Source organism: Spermophilus citellus, assembly GCF_964194105.1.
Source record: "Spermophilus citellus genome assembly, chromosome: 9".
NCBI lineage: Eukaryota > Metazoa > Chordata > Mammalia > Rodentia > Sciuridae > Spermophilus > Spermophilus citellus.
Genome location: NC_138191.1, coordinates 125,170,006 through 125,185,559, shown reverse-complemented (window position 1 = coordinate 125,185,559; position 15,554 = coordinate 125,170,006). Strand labels below are relative to the sequence as shown.

The 15,554-nt window shown below is 49.8% G+C and overlaps 1 protein-coding gene across 1 annotated transcript; it reads left to right on the top strand.

Moving 5' to 3' along the window:
- The first annotated feature begins 1,261 nt into the window (after window positions 1-1,261).
- PINK1 (PTEN induced kinase 1) lies at window positions 1,262-15,229 on the top strand. Its single transcript, XM_081306255.1, has 8 exons — window positions 1,262-1,698; window positions 6,874-7,149; window positions 8,496-8,596; window positions 11,380-11,562; window positions 12,184-12,347; window positions 13,324-13,451; window positions 13,757-13,993; window positions 14,929-15,229. Exons 1-8 carry the CDS (start codon window positions 1,318-1,320, stop codon window positions 15,184-15,186), a joined length of 1,728 nt encoding a protein of 575 aa, XP_081162381.1. The 5' UTR covers window positions 1,262-1,317; the 3' UTR covers window positions 15,187-15,229.
- The last annotated feature ends 325 nt before the right edge of the window (window positions 15,230-15,554 follow it).

The window sequence follows — 15,554 nt, the reverse complement described above, 5'->3', positions numbered from 1 at the left end:
TGCCATAAAATATACCTCTTGGCTCAGGGGTGACTTGGTACCTGGTTAAAAAATAACCCACCAAGGGCTGTGGCTGTGGCTCAGTGGTGGCACACTTGCCTGGCATGTGTGAGGTATAGGGTTCAGTTCTCAGCACCACACATAAATAAATAAAATAAAGGTCTATCAACAACTAAAAAAAATTTTTTTTAAATCCACCAAACAAATAAACCATCTAGACTTTGGATCCCAATTTGAATAACTAATACAAAATAATGAGGAAATCTGTAAATATTCAGTAGGTATTGAATGTTATTATGGAGTTAATGTATTTTTAAGAGGTAATTGTTTATTTTTATTTTTTTTAAGTTCTCTCTTAGACACTGAGGGCTGGGATTGTGGCTTAGCGGTAGAGCGCTTACCTAGCATGTGTGAGGCACTGGGTTCAATTCTCAGCATCACATACAAACAAATAAATAAAACAGTTCATCAAAAACTAATAAAAATAATTCAAAAAAATAAATAGACACTGAAGTATAACAAATGAATTAATCAGATGTCTGCCTTAAAATAATGGGGCAGGGGATAGGAAGGTTTAAGTGAAGAAAAATAATAGCAATTGGTAACTGTTAAGCTGGATGATGGGTAGTGGGGTTCCAAAATCTGATCCTATTTTTCTGTATACCTGAAAATTCCATTTTTTAAAAAAGGACAAGAAAAAAATAAGCCATTCAGTAATGAATATGCTTATCAGCCATTCCGAACAGCGGTTTGGGGTAACAGGCATTTAGGCAAGTCCCTCCACGTCCCAAAGCTCGCTCATGCAGATAAGAGAAAACCTTTGAGGGAGATTTCACTTGGGGTCTCAAAAAGCCCAGGGGCCGCAGACCTGTAAAGGAGCCTAAAAGAAATGGGGAAGGCAAGGACTCAACAGTTAAGGCAACTTTAACTTCTAATACCTGCACGTGCTCTGGAACACGGCCCCTTTTGTCACTTGCCTATAAAAAATTAAAATATACAAAAGGTCTGGCATGGTGGTTGATAAATATTTGTTTTCCATTTCAATTTCTCGATTTGGCCCAGAACCAGTGATGCTTACATCTAAAACTGGCTGAGCTTGCAACCCTTCCACCCGGGTGCAAAGTGCAAACCAACCGGAGGCTACACGCCGCTCAGGTGCGCACACAGCGCCCTCGTGAGCTGGGGAGAGGAACCGCCGTGGCCCCGCCCCGCCCACTGGCGCCCGCGCCTGCGCAGAGACACCGCCCCCGAAGTTTGTTGTCATCCGTGTCCCGGACGCTTGTGGTGGTGGCAGCGGGACCGGGTTGCGGCGCCACCATGGCGGTGCGACAGGCGCTGGGCCGGGGCCTGCAGCTGGGTCGGTCGCTGCTGCTGCGCTTCACAGCCAAGCCTGGCCCAGCTTGCAGCTGGGGAAGGCCCGGCCCGGCAGCCGGCTGGAGCCGCGGAGAACGCCGGGGCCGGGCCGCAGGACCCAGCGCAGAGCCGCGCGGGCTCGGACTCCCAGACCGCTACCGCTTTTTCCGCCAGTCGGTGGTCGGGCTGGCGGCGCGGCTCCAGCGGCAGTTCGTGGTGCGGGCCCGGGGCGGCGCGGGCCCTTATGGCCGAGCCGTCTTTCTGGCCTTCGGGCTGGGGTTGGGCCTCATAGAGGAGAAGCAGGCGGAGGGCCGGCGGGCGGCGCTAGCCTGTCAGGAGATCCAGGTGAGCCCAGGCTGCTGGCGCAGCTGCCCTGACCCAGCGGGACGGGGCTAAGAGTGGAGGCGGGCCTGAGCCGCGCTGGGCGGGGTGGGGCGAGCCCTGAGCGAGGCAGGGGCGGGGCTCGGTTCGGGGGCGGGGCTGATGGATGAGCCCTCGTCCGGGGTTGGCTGGGCTATAGTTAAGGAGAGATCCTGAACCAGAAGGGGCGTGGCCAGGAGCGGAGGCAAATCTGGAGGCAGGCCCTGAGCCGCTAGGGAATTGGGAGTGGGCGGGGGGCGGGCCTTGGGTCGCCCGGCTTGGAGCGGGGCTGCGTGCGGGATCCTGATCCGTGATTGGACCCTTCCAGGGGCGGGGCAGGCGGGACTAAGTGCGTAGGTCCTGGATTCCTGGGGTGTCAACGGGGAGGGGAGGAGCTTTGAGCTGGTGTTGGGGAAGGTGAAGGTTAAAGTCAGTTTCAAAACGTTCTGTAGATTCCTTGGAAATCACCAGTTAAGTTTGGTATATTTCACCATTGCTAATATCCAACACCTCCCATTTCTTTTATTGTTTTCCTTCCTCAAAACAGATTTTGGAAGACGTGTTGCTAATTATAGCTCCAGTAACACCATGGCAAGTGGCTTTGTATAATTTTTCTAAAAGTTTAATGTCAGCAAAGTCATACCACTCTTTTCTGAGGTAGTTGTCATCCCCAATTTTTAAAAAAATATTTTTAGATGTTTATGAAGCTTTATTTTTATTTTACTCATTTATATGTTATGTCCAGAATTGAACCCAGGGCCCCACACTTGCTAGGCAAGTGCTCTACCACTGAGCCACAACCCGAGCCCAGTCACCCCCAATTTCTTTGGAGAAGCACAGATACTCAGAATAAGTGATCTGCTCAAAGTTACGCAGCTAATAAAGGCAGTGCATAAATTCTGGTTTTTCACAGTACATGCTCTTAACCACTAAGGCAGGCTGCCTCCCGGGTTAAGTGAAATGATTAGCCAGTAACGACGTAGCTGAACCACAAAAAAAAAAAAAAAAACTATGAATGGCAGGAGAAAATAGACCTAACATTTAGTTAACCTGTATAGAGTGATCCCTGGTAACTGGATATGACACATAGAGGTTCTTAGGTTTTCTTAAAATTAATAAATAAATAGCCAGAGACCTCTGTTTCTGCTCAACCAAAGTTCCATAGTCAGGGTCCTCCAGACACAACCAAAAGGGTGCGTATATTTAAAGGGATCTATTTTAGGACTTGGCTCTCTGTGGGCTGGGAAGTCTAAAATCTGCAGGGTAGGCCAGCAGGAGCTGGCTGCAGACCCAGCCAGCTCTGCAGTTCAAGCCTGAAGGCTGTTGGCGGCCAGAATTCCACCCTGTTAGAGGAAGGTCAGTACTTCTCCTGGAGTTTGGAACTTACTGAGTGAGTGTAGCCCTGAATTTTACAGGTTAGGGCTGAGAGAGACGGGACGAAGGACACAGCAGATGAAGAATCAAGCAGTGTTCCCTGATTTCCAGCCCAGTTCTTGTTCCTCATCACCAGAGTGTCACACGTTTGAGCACTCACTAGTTTGGAGTGACATATGACATCTGGCTTAATCTTCAATCTCAATCCTTGTCTTTTGCATGGCTTAACTGGCAAAAGCCAAGGGTGGGAAATTTAATACATTCTGCTTAAAATTAAAGAGACCTTTTTCCTTTCCCAAGCTCACCATTCACACACCCTTTTCTCACACTTCATCCTCCTGTTGTCTTAAATTTTTTAACTACCCATTAATTTCACATTAAAAATTCAGGAATATGACTTATTTTGAACAAAATCAACCATAGCTGACCATTCTAGTACTAAAAGTCTATGTGGTCAGGCTGGAGTAGGATCTTAGCTGTTCCCTGTTTCTAGATGAATGCATGTTTTGTTTTTTTTTTTTAAATCCAGTCATAAACAAGGCAGAAGGCATGGGTATATATTGCAGAACAGGAGATACAGGTACCAGATGAACCATTTGAGAAATACACATTTAAAACATAATGAGTTCTTTTCTGCACATTTATTAGAACAGCTAAAATAAAAAAATGACAATACCAAATTCTGGTGAGGATGTGGAGAAACTGGATCTCTTATATGTTACAGTGTGTGATAATATAAAATGGAAAGTAATTTGGCAGTTTCTTACAAAACTAAACACATTTACCATCCCACCCTCTCATTGCAGTCTTAGGCATTCACCTAGAGAAATAAAAACCATGTTCACATAAAACCTGTTGTACACAAGTAGCTGCTATGGAAAACAGGATAGCAACTCCTCAAAAAAATCAAAAATATAATCAGCATATCCAGCAATTCCATTGATTAGACACCCAAAACTTTAAATCAAGGACATGAACACATTCAAGGTAGCAGCATTGTTTACAGTAATCGAGGTGGAAGTGAGCCACGTGTCCATCCATGGATGAATGGAAAGGTAATATGAGGTATATGCACCCAGTAGAATGTAACTCAGCCCTAACAAGGAAGGAGATTCTGACATGTGCTACAACATGGATGAACCTCAAGAATAAATAGTGTATGATTCCACTCATGAGAGGTCCCTAGAGTGTCAGATTTGTAGAAAGTAAATCATTTGTTATCAGACACTGGGGGAGAATGGAGAGCTGTTGTTTAGTGGATACAGAATTTCAGTTTTGCAACTGGAGATGGATGGTGTTGATGGCTACACAACAGTGTGGATGTACTTAATGCTGCTGAACTGTACACTTAAAAATGGTTAAGATGGGGGCTGGGGTTGTGGCTCAGGGGTAGAGTACTCACCTAGCACATGCAAGACGCTGGGTTCGATCCTCAACACCACATAAAAATAAATAAAATAAAGGTATTGTGTCCAACTACAACTAAAACAGTATTTTTAAAAAATGGTGAGATGGTGAGAGGCTGAGGTAGGAAGATCTGAAGTTCAAGGTCATCCTTTGCAACTTGTCGAGACCCTGTATCAAAATGGACAATGAAAAGAGCTGGGGATGTAGCTCAGTGGCAAAGTGCCCCTGGATTCAATCGCTCAATCCCCAATACCATCAAAAAAAAAAAAAAAAAAAAAAAAGAAAGAAAGAAAGAAATGATGGTAAACTTTGTTATGCAGATTTCACCACAACTTAAATAAATGGAACTTTTTTAAAAGAAAAAAAGATCCTAAACACAAATGATCATAGTAGCATTATTCATAATATCAAAAACAGCCTAAATGTCTTTCCACAAGTGAGTGGTTACACAAACTCAGGTATATCCATGATGAAGTACTACTTAACAGTAACACTAGTCACCTGTAACTATAGGCAATTTAAACAGCAGTATGCTTGGTGGAAAAAGTCAGCCCCCGAAAGTTACATACTGTGTGATCCCATTTCCATAAGTTCCATGACATAGAAACTACAGAGGTGGAGAACAGGTTCGGGGTTGCGCAGGGGCAGGGGCAGGGCCAGGGGCACGGCTGATGGTGCAGATACAAAGAGCGCAGAGGGTTCTCAATTTTGAGGTGAGGGAAGAGTTCTGCATCTTGATTGTGGTGGTGAGTACATGAATCTACACATGGCTGAAACTGCACAGGGGGTCTCTCTCTCTCTCTCTCTGCAAGTTTAAACAGTGACAACTGAGTAAGGGCCATAGTTAGTGTACTAATGTGACTTTCCTGGTTTTGATATTGTACTACTGCTACATAAGATGTCACCAGTGGAAGAAGCTGGGGGAAGGGTACAAAGAACACTTAGTACTGTTTTTTCACAACTTCCTGTGAGTCTATAATTATTTCAAAATAAAAAGATATACACACACATATTTCTCAAAACCTGGTTGATATGCAATTACTGTACAAAATATTGTGCTCCATAGAGTTTATAAACTCATTGGCAAGGCACTATAAACTTGAAATTTGATTAAAAAGTTCAAAGTTATAGTGAAAGTGTAGTAGCATATAGTACTTGAGGAATTTTTCAGCAGGAAGGCTGCCATGGGCTGGGACTTCAGGGCTGGGTTAGAGGCTGAGTCGGAGCCCCGGGCAGTGGGGATAGGGTAGCAAGGAGAGGTAGTTGAGGGGTCAGCTTTGCCAGCTTGGCAAAGCTCTAGGACCAGACACAGTCGTCCCTTGGTATCCAGGGAATGGGTTCCAGCACCCCCCCTCAGGATACCAAAGTCCTCGAATGTTCAAGTCTCTCCTAAAATGACAGTATTTGCATAAAACCTCTGCACACTTTTCTGCATATTGTAAATCATCTCTGAACAACTTATAATACCTAATACGATGTAAATGCCATGTTTATAGAATAATGACCAAAAAAAGGTTCAGTGCAATGCAGTTTTTTTCTGAGTCCTTCTGCAGTTGGTTGAATCCAGGGATGCAGACATGGGGGGCCGAGTGTATTCAACGGCTCCTGGTAGGTTTGTGAGTGGACAGTGACATGTGAAAGCAATGTGGTATGATCTGGCCTGGAGCCAGTGAAGGGATCATGTGATCACGGGAAGTGTGGAGATGGGTGCCCCAGGGGCTCTGCCTAGGAACATACCAGCTCTCCAACCTGGTGCTTGTGAGTGATTGACCATGGAATTGGAAAAGGGCATCAGCAGATCAGACCATCAAAGGGCAAAGGCAGAGCCTGGGTGACTGGAGAAATGACGTCACCACCACCTGAAGCAGGGGACAGCCCAGATTTGGGGGAAACAGCCCTCTCTTCCTCAGCACCTGTGCCTCCATCTGTCCTGTCAGAGCTCTGGTGGGCCTGCAGAGCCCTCCCAGGAGGAAGGAAGACCAGATGATGACAGCTCAGGGATGGTCCCCATCTCACCCGCTTGTCTTCCCAAGCCACCCCAAGTGAGGTCACTGTTGCTCCCGCAGGCGAGGGCTTCCCAGAGGAGCTGCCTCCACAGTCAGATGCCCAGGTCGCAGCTAGCAGGTTGAGGACAGCCAAGGGGCATGTACCGCTGCAGGACCCAGGAGCCCTGGCCTCGCGGCTGACTGGCCACGCTGTGCTGGGCTTGAGCAGGTGACCCCAATGAAGTGAAGGAGTGTGAGAAGGATTGTTCTGAATAAAGAGATGCAGGATGGCCTCAACACAGGACAAGCTGTCAAACTCCACGCTGTTCCTCTCTGACGCAGCCCCGGGCCAGGGCAGGCTCCTGGCTCATAGTGCATTCTTTTCTCCTTATAGGCAATATTTACCCAGAAAAACAAGCCAGTGCCTGACGCGATGGACATGCAACGCTGGCAGGGCTTCCGGCTGGAGGACTATCTGATAGGACAGTCCATCGGCAAGGGCTGCAGCGCTGCTGTGTACGAAGCCACCACGCCCGCCCTGTCCCAGCACCTGGAGAAGGCAGAGCCCACCGGCGCTCTTCCAGGGAGAGGCCCACAAGGAGAGGAAGGGGAGCAGGCTCTGGGAGCCCCAGCCTTTCCCTTCGCCATCAAGATGATGTGGAACATCTCGGTAAGGACAGAGCCTTTCCTCTCCCAAGTAGGTATTTCTCAAAATGCCAATCACAGCGGACCTGGTGGAGTCTTTTTCCTGGAAGTACCTAGGAAAAGACAGAGGTTCTCCACAGGAAAGGGGCCCATGTGGTTAGGCTTCCTCGTCCTCTTTTGAGAATCAAGCTACATTTCTCCAATTATAACCTCTCCATAGCCCACCTAGGGATCAGGTTCAAAGGTAGAGTTAGCAAGTCAGGATGGGACCAGAGAGTCCGAGGTTCTTTTCAGCAAGTCCCCAGGTGATGCCAGGGCTGCTGGTCAGTGAAGCACACTTTGAGTAGCAGGTGCCTAGATGGGTGTTTAATTCATTTCTGGTCACCATGTGGCCACTCTCCCTTCCACCTCCACCCTCCCACTTCTGTGACCTGCCTCGAGGAGAGGAGGAATCATGCTCCTCTGCTCTGAACCCCCTTAGCCCCACCTCCAGATTAAAGGCTTGCTTGTCACCTCCCTGCTCTCAGCTCTCTCACAAGAACTCAAGGCTTTGGGAGTATTTTTCCACACAAAACCAAAAGATTTCTATTTAATGTCTTAGCTTTGCCATTGAAAGATGGGTCCAGAAAATTAATCAAGACCCAGGGTTCTCTCTCCTGCCCAGAGCATCCTTCCAGGCTAAAGGGGACAGCAGCTCATGCTGTGCCCTAAGAGTGTGGTTTCTTGGTAAATTTTGGGTGTGAAGGTTATTAGGCTGGGTCAACAGCTAACAAGCAGTTGAGTCCTTTGCACGTGAAACCTCCAGTCTTGGAATCAAACTTCCTGGTGGGCATGGCCGGTGTCGCGTTTGCAGAGTAAAGGACTGCAGATTGTTATGTGATTTTCTTGGTTCTTAACAGGCTGTGCAGTCCTGGGAGTTGTTCGTAATGCAGTGGGTAAAATCAGGTGCTCTTCCTCCTCCTGGGGTTTCTGTGTTGGGGGATGGGGAAGGCTGCCCTGTGATCCTGAAAAATTAATCCAGTTGGAGCTTTTCTGGCTCTAGTCTGTTTGCCAAAGGGAGCCTGCAAAATGAGACTTAGTGACCCAGTGGTCAGTTTTGAGCTGGTGGTGACCAGAGGCATCCAGGAGAGGAAGAAGCATCCCGTGTCCTGGCCATGCTGGCCTCACCTCCTGCACCTCACCTGCCAGGGGCATGGGACACCTCCTCTGATTTGGCACGGATAGCGCCTCCCCTCTCTCTCCTGGAGGGAACTAGTTTTGGCCTGCTGCTGCTTATCTTATCTTGAAAGTCAAAGCCAAAGCTAGGCGGCAGCTGTACTGGCAACCCACTTGGTCCTGTGTAACTGGATGCATTTTGTGGATGTTTTCCAGGCGGGTTCTTCCAGTGAAGCCATTTTTAGGAAGATGAGCCAGGAGCTGGTCCCAGCTAGCAGAGTGGCCCTGACTGGGGAGTATGGAGCAGTTACTTACAGGTAAGCTCTCCTATGCCCACCATAACCACTGTGGATTGAGAGAAAAATCATCACCAGTGTCCTCAGCACTCGGTGTGTTGACTGTGCCACCCATCAACATCATGGTTGATGGATTTTCAATTAGTGGGTAATTCAGCTTGGGAAAGATTGAGGATCCTCTGACCCCAACTAGTGATGCGACGGCTCATTCACATTGGAGCAGGTGAGAAAAGGGCATCCAGACATGCCCAGTGGGGATGCAGTTCTGATTCCTGCAAAGCAATGCACAGGTGCAGCGCCACCTCGTGGTGCAAATGAGCTCTCTCCCCATAGGAGGAAGCCCCAGTAACATCTGCAGGCACCTAATAGTGCCAAGAGCTTTTAAAAAGCAAAAGCAATGTGTTCCCGCAGGAGTTCTCAGTGCCGAAGCAGAACCCAACAAGCCCAGCCCAGTAAACTCTAGAAGAGCACATGTCTGGTCGCCAAGGGAGGGGGGACACTGCAGGGGCAGGGGAACAATCTGAGCTGTCCTTGGGAGGAGGAAGGGGCGTCACCTACGCAAAGGAGCAAAGAAAAATGCTTTCTCAGCAGAGGGAGGAGCAGGTGGATGGCAGCCCAAGAGTCCCATCTGCAGGCCCCAGTGAAGCCTCGGTCACACTGGGGACGGAGAAGACACTTGTGCTCCCCTTAATGTCTGTGTCTGGCCACTGCAGCTCTGACAGGAGAGCTGCTTTATAGGTCTCAGTTCTGTGAAAAGCAAGAAGCCAGAGATAGGAACCTAAGGGCTCCAAGTAGAAAGCCATTGAGGGCTCGGGGGCTGCCTTGAGGCTGAGTGTCCTGTGTCACTTAGTGGCTAAGGTGGCTTAGGACCGTCCCTTCCCCGCAGCCCTTTGTTGGGAGAAGGGACTCCTGAATGTCAGCTGCTTGGGCCCAGAGTGTCTGCAGGTGGCCCCTTTTGTGATGTCAGCCGACTTGGTGCTGCCACATAGCTGTGAGCATTACGTCACCTGCCCAGACCTTCCTTCTGCAGGGGTCCCTGTCACTCCCTGGGTTGTTGTCATGGCATGTGTCACCACTGGCTTGAGGTTGATGTGCCTGTGCCCGTGTCCAGCTGTACCGTGGAGCACGACCCCCCTTCCCCATGGCTGCCGAGAGACAGGAGGCTGTGGCAGGTGTATTAGCCTCAGAGCTGTGGACTCAGGACAGCCTTTGTGACAGGCCCTCACCACTTCCCCCACCTATGTCTCCTCCTTCCTCGAGTACACCAAGTGCCTCAGGACCTCCTGGGGATGCACCTTGCTGAACTTGGGCCGCTGCAGGTCTCAGCTGAGCCTCAGCCCCACATACCTCCCTGGCTCAGCCCAGTCCGCTTCAGACACCTGGCTGGGCCCCACAGCTTCCTGCTGTGGGCCTCATTCTCCTTCTACCCAGTGACCCGAGGGCAGGAACTGTGCTGCGTAGAGTAGGACGAGTGACACAGGAGAAGGAGCAGCACAAGGACATACCGTGGACATGTCCACAAGGCTCGGCGTGCACAGGGACGGGGCGAGCCTCACCTCTCTCCTTTCTCTGCTCACCTCTGCCCTCCGCAGCCTCCTCTCTCCCTCAGCCTCCCTCTTCCTCCCGTGGCTCTTCTGTTTCTGCCAACCCGAGGCTGCTCCCCTCTTGGCTTTCCATGGCTCCATCATATCCCGTGGTGTCCTTCCTCCTCAGCTCCACTGCTGACTGGCAGGCTTCCTCATCATGCTCCTAAGTAAAGAGAGAATCTACCTGTCCCCACTAACCACTCAGACCTCAGATGTGCCATAGGCTCACTGCCCTTGGGGCAGGTGGTCACCCTTGGCCAGTCAGCAGGCAGAGCCATCCTATCCAAAATACAGGCTCAGCTGGGCACAGTGGCTCACTCCTGTAATCCCAGAGGCTTGGGAGGCTGAGCCAGGAGGATCACAAGTTCAAAGCCAGCCTCAGCAGCTTAGCAAGGCCCTAAGCAACTCAGGGAGACCCTGTCTTAAAAATACCATGGAGACGACTTAGGCAAGGTCCCTGTCCTTACAGAGCTAAAATAATTACTCAATGAGCATCGCTTTCCTGTTAGATCACAAACCCATAAAGGTAGGGCCTCTGCCTGTCCTCTGATTAGCTCCGCCACACACTAGCACAATGTCCAGTACACAGTATGAAAACAGTAGACATTAGTTGAATCAAAAAATTGTAACAGTTAGGGCCTCAGTTGTGGCTCAGTGACAGTGCGCTTGCCTAGCATGCATGAGGCACTGGGTTCGATCCCTGGCACCACATAAAAATAAAAACAAATAGAATAAAGGTGTCCATCTACAACTAAAAAGAAAAAATCTTTAAAAAAATCATAACAGCCAATACTTGCTGTTTGCTCTGCTGAATGTGATTTTGGGTACTTTATGTGTTTTAACAACCTCATGTGGATGTTACTGCCTTAGACCCCTTTGCACTGTAACTTGGCCAAGGATCCACAGCGCGCACCTGCCGTTCATACCCAAGATGACACCAGGGTCTTTCCACCACTGTGTTCTGCTACATGAGAGGGATGGAGATGGAGGGAGGGACAGATGGGCTGAAGGAGGGATCGGGGGAGCCATCAAATGTGGTCAGCCATCTGCATCAGGGTTTTGACCCCAACACCTACATACAAAACCTAGAACATGGCAAACGTATAAATATTTAGTAAATAAATAAGTAGATAAATGAAAACCTGTATTTGCTGTGGCCTTAGATCATTATCTTTCCAACTGGTGTCTCTGATACATGTGTCCCATTTGGCTGAATAGAAAATCCAAGGGAGGTCTCAAGCAGCTAGCTCCTCACCCCAACATCATCCGGGTTGTCCGCGCCTTCACCTCCTCTGTGCCGCTGCTGCCGGGGGCCCTGACCGACTACCCTGACGTGCTGCCCCCTTGTCTGCACCCTGAAGGCCTGGGCCATGGACGCACGCTGTTCCTCGTTATGAAAAAGTAAGTGGCAAAAAAGAGGGGGCTGGGATTGTGGCTCAGTGGCAGAGCACTTGCCTAGCATGTGTGAGGCACTGGGTTCGATTCTCAGCGCTGCATATAAATAGATAAAATAAAGGTCCATTGACGACCAAAAAATATTAAAAAAAAAAAAAGTAGTAGTAAGTGGCAGGACCCAGGAGCTATCTGTCTTCACGATGGGAGTTGGTCCCTGCCCTCGGAGGCTTTCCCTGGGGCTTCAGGATTAGGGTTAGGGTTAGGGTTAGCATAAGTGGTGCAGAGTGTGCATGGACCTGGCTTTAGGATGATTTCTCTTGAAAACAAAATGTCACCTTCAGAACACTGTTCACTGGTGCTCCTGGCGCTTCTCTGTGGCTCACCTGGCCCTGAAACAGTAGTTCCTCCTCCCCCTCGGCCGAAGGAACTATCTCACCAACACTCTGAACACATGGAGCCACAGCCCTTCCTAACGTCAGCACAGTGGGTGGGTGGGGACCACAAGAATATGTGAGAAAAAGGAACTAAAAAGCCTCCGGGAGGGGAAGAGGAGAGGCCTGATCCTAACTGACCTAGGTGCTGGGGCCATGCTGTATGACGGCCACAGGTTCTGTCACCTCCCACCAGCTATCCCTGTACCCTGCGCCAGTACCTGCGTGTGAACACTCCCAGTCCCCGCCTGGCCACCATGATGACCCTGCAGTTACTGGAAGGCGTGGACCATTTGGTCCAGCAGCGCATCGCACATAGAGACCTCAAGTCGGACAACATTCTTGTGGAGCTGGACGCAGGTAGGCTCTGGCCTACCCTCAGGCGCTGCGGGGAGCTGGGGCATTAGGACCCTCAGGGTCCGTTTTGATTCTTATGCTCTGTCCTAAGTCATCTTATCCTCACTTTGCTCCATTCACACGAGACAAGCAGCTCCTCCTCCAGAGGCAGGCTCTCTGTAACAGCTCCCAAGTCCCTCCCCATTGCCCACTTCTGGAACAAGAACCTAGTGCTGCATTTATTATTTATTGTATTATTATAAAAAACTTTATTTGAATTTTTCTTGAATAAAGTAGAAGAAAGATGATCTTTGGCTCAATAAAACAAAGAAAACAAAAAACAGTTTTCAAATAGCAAGAGTTGTCCAAGTGCCAGCCCAACTGCCCCTGGAAGCAATGAGCTTCCAATCCCAGAAGCATTCAGGCAGAAGCCACGTGGTGCTGCAAAGGAGATTCACACATCTGATAAATTCTTGAAATGGAAGATTTAAAAGAATTAAATGTGCAATTAAAAGACTAAAAAACCTAGCTTTTAAAAGAAACCATTTGAATTCTTTTTACAAATAACCAATTCCTAATGCACCTGTTTTTTTAGATTTATTAGGGTTTCAAATTCAGATGCAAGACTCCTGAGGTAGAAGTGTCCTTAGGGATCATTGGAGCCAAGCCAGCTCCCCTGGTCTTGGGACAACCCCAATTACCAGAAAATCAATCATTAGACAGTTACTTAGATGGCGGCCAACTTTTATCTAGTCCTTTGCCTGGGGACTCTGTGGGCCTTTTCTCCTGACTGGCACCTCCGCATCCCTGGTGTGGCTCTTTCCTATTCTGCTCTGGGTGAGCCAGCTCCATCCAGGCCTTGCTGGTCTGCACTCCTGGGCCAGTACAGTCCCTGTTAGCTCACTGACCCATGTCTTGGTGGCTCTCATAGGGACCTGGGAGGGTCTGAGAGGGAAGAAGGGTGAGAAGGGGTGGCTTACCTCTGCCTGCTCCTTCACAGACGGCTGCCCCTGGTTGGTGATCTCTGATTTTGGCTGCTGCCTGGCTGATGAGCGTGTGGGCCTGCAGTTGCCTTTCACCAGCTGGTACGTGGACCTGGGCGGGAACGGCTGCCTCAGGGCTCCGGAGGTGAGTCTCACCATTAGCATCCTCCATCAGAAGTGTTTCACCATGTTCTCCGTAAGTGACAGAAGAGACCCCAGGTTCCCTCCTTGTCATGGTGCTTTAACCTGGGTCTCCCTGCTGTTCCCAGTGTCTGTTTTGCCAGCATCCAGTCGGCAGCCTCAGCAGATCCTTCTAGGTCTAAGCCAAAAGTCACTTGATCCTGGGCTCCTTGAGAGTTCAGATTAGCCCCAGGCTTGGGTGACAACACAGGAGCATGAACAGGTAAACCTGCCAGTGGCATGACCTCTCATCCTCCACTTCCTGAGCAGGTGTCCACAGCCTGTCCTGGCCCCAGAGCAGTGATTGACTACAGCAAGGCCGACGCCTGGGCGGTGGGAGCCATCGCCTATGAAATCTTCGGGCTCACCAATCCCTTTTACGGCCAGGGCAGGGCCCACCTTGAAAGCCGCAGTTACCAAGAGGCTCAACTACCAGCACTGCCCGAGTCAGTGCCTCTGGACACCAGGCAGCTGGTGAGGGCATTGCTCCAGCGAGAGACCAACAAGGTGAGGCTGTCCCCCGGCTCTCAGGGTGACTCTGTGGGTCTCAGTTCACGCTCTAGAGCAAACTCAGACTTGGACAAATGCTAAGGCGCCAGGCAGAGCCTCTGTACTGCACAGGTAAAGGCCAAGTCCAGAACACGGATCAATTTTGAATGAACATAAGCAAGGGAGCTGGCCACCAGATCTAGTCAGAATTCCAGCAGTTCAACTCTTCTTGGCTTTTTAATTCTGTTTTACTTTTTGCTGTGCCAGTGATTCAAAATGGAATCTCACACATGTTGGATGAGTGTGCCCCACTGAGCTGCATCCCCAGCCCTTCTGGGCTTGTTTAGTTTCTTAGCTACTCAGAGGGAAGAGGATGCATTTTTGAGAAATGGTTAATGGAGACGTAACCTATGCAAACAGCTGAGATCTAAACAGACAGATGTGAGAATACAACTCCAGAGCGGATCTGGAAGTTACTGTAAAGAGACACAAAGGCCAGTGTATTTGAAGCCATACTGGAGCAGCAGGTGCACTCCTTAGTGGAAGGAGCTGAGGCAGCCTCAGCTGCTGTCGCAGCGCTTCCTGCTGACCTCTCGCTGCACAGGGCCTGCTGTCTTGATCACAGCAGGTGCACAGTGAAGGCCTGTTAGACTAGTGCCTGAACCCAGTTATCAAGTGATGAGGGATTGCATACCCCAGCCTGGTACAAGGGACCAGACAGAGCCATACCCACTGGCCTTCCATGCCCAAAGGCCATCCCAACACTGCACAGGTGGCCATTCGAAGCTATACATTTGCAAAGGCCTGGAGCCTGAGCAGAGCTGCCAGTATGTGTCAGCAGAGGGAAGGGTCTCAGGAAGGGGCAGGGCAGAGGGCGACTTGGATTGGGGCCAGAGAAGGGACACTAACAAAGTAGGTGCTGTCCTGAGCCTCCGCTTCCCTTCCTGTTGCAGAGACCATCTGCCCGAGTAGCTGCAAACGTGCTTCATCTGAGCCTCTGGGGCGAGCACATCCTAGCCCTGAAGAATCTGAAATTAGACAAGATGATTAGCTGGCTCCTCCACCAATCAGCTGCAGCCCTGTTGGCCAACAGGCTGGAGGAGAGGAGCTGCGTGGAAACAAAGCTGAAGGTGCTGTTCCTGGCCAACCTAGAGTGTGACGCGCTCTGCCAGGCCGCCCTCCTCCTCTACTCCTGGCGGGTAACCCCCTGATGGCTCTGCGCCAGCTGGTGTGTTAGTAAAGGACTCAGTGGCATCTGTGTGGTGGAAGTGTATAGTGTCAAAGGAGGGTGGGGGTCAGAGGACAAGCTGGCGCAGGGAGGCTGGTCAGCCAGGGAAGGCCTTGGGTTTGGCAGGAACTACTTGAGTCAAAGTAGTAGGTAGTAGCCACTACCTCCAGCCGTGCGGGTTTGGATGAAGCTCATGCCCTCTGCCAACTTGGCTTCTCCTACCTGTAAAATCAAGATGTTGGTCTCTATCAGAAACACCCTCTGTAGAGGGCCAGCTAGTGAATTAAGCTGTTGCAACTAATCAACTCAGTAATGCACGAAAGCAGCATAACCACCAAATGGGACTGTTCT

Excerpts from the sequence above, each read along its gene's own strand:
- PINK1 (XM_081306255.1), top strand. The coding sequence starts at position 1,318 with ATGGCGGTGCGACAGGCGCTGGGCCGGGGCCTGCAGCTGGGTCGGTCG. Across the intron at positions 1,699-6,873 it reads TAGCCTGTCAGGAGATCCAG|GCAATATTTACCCAGAAAAA; the intron begins GTGAGCCCAGGC and ends TTCTCCTTATAG. Across the intron at positions 11,563-12,183 it reads CTGTTCCTCGTTATGAAAAA|CTATCCCTGTACCCTGCGCC; the intron begins GTAAGTGGCAAA and ends ACCTCCCACCAG.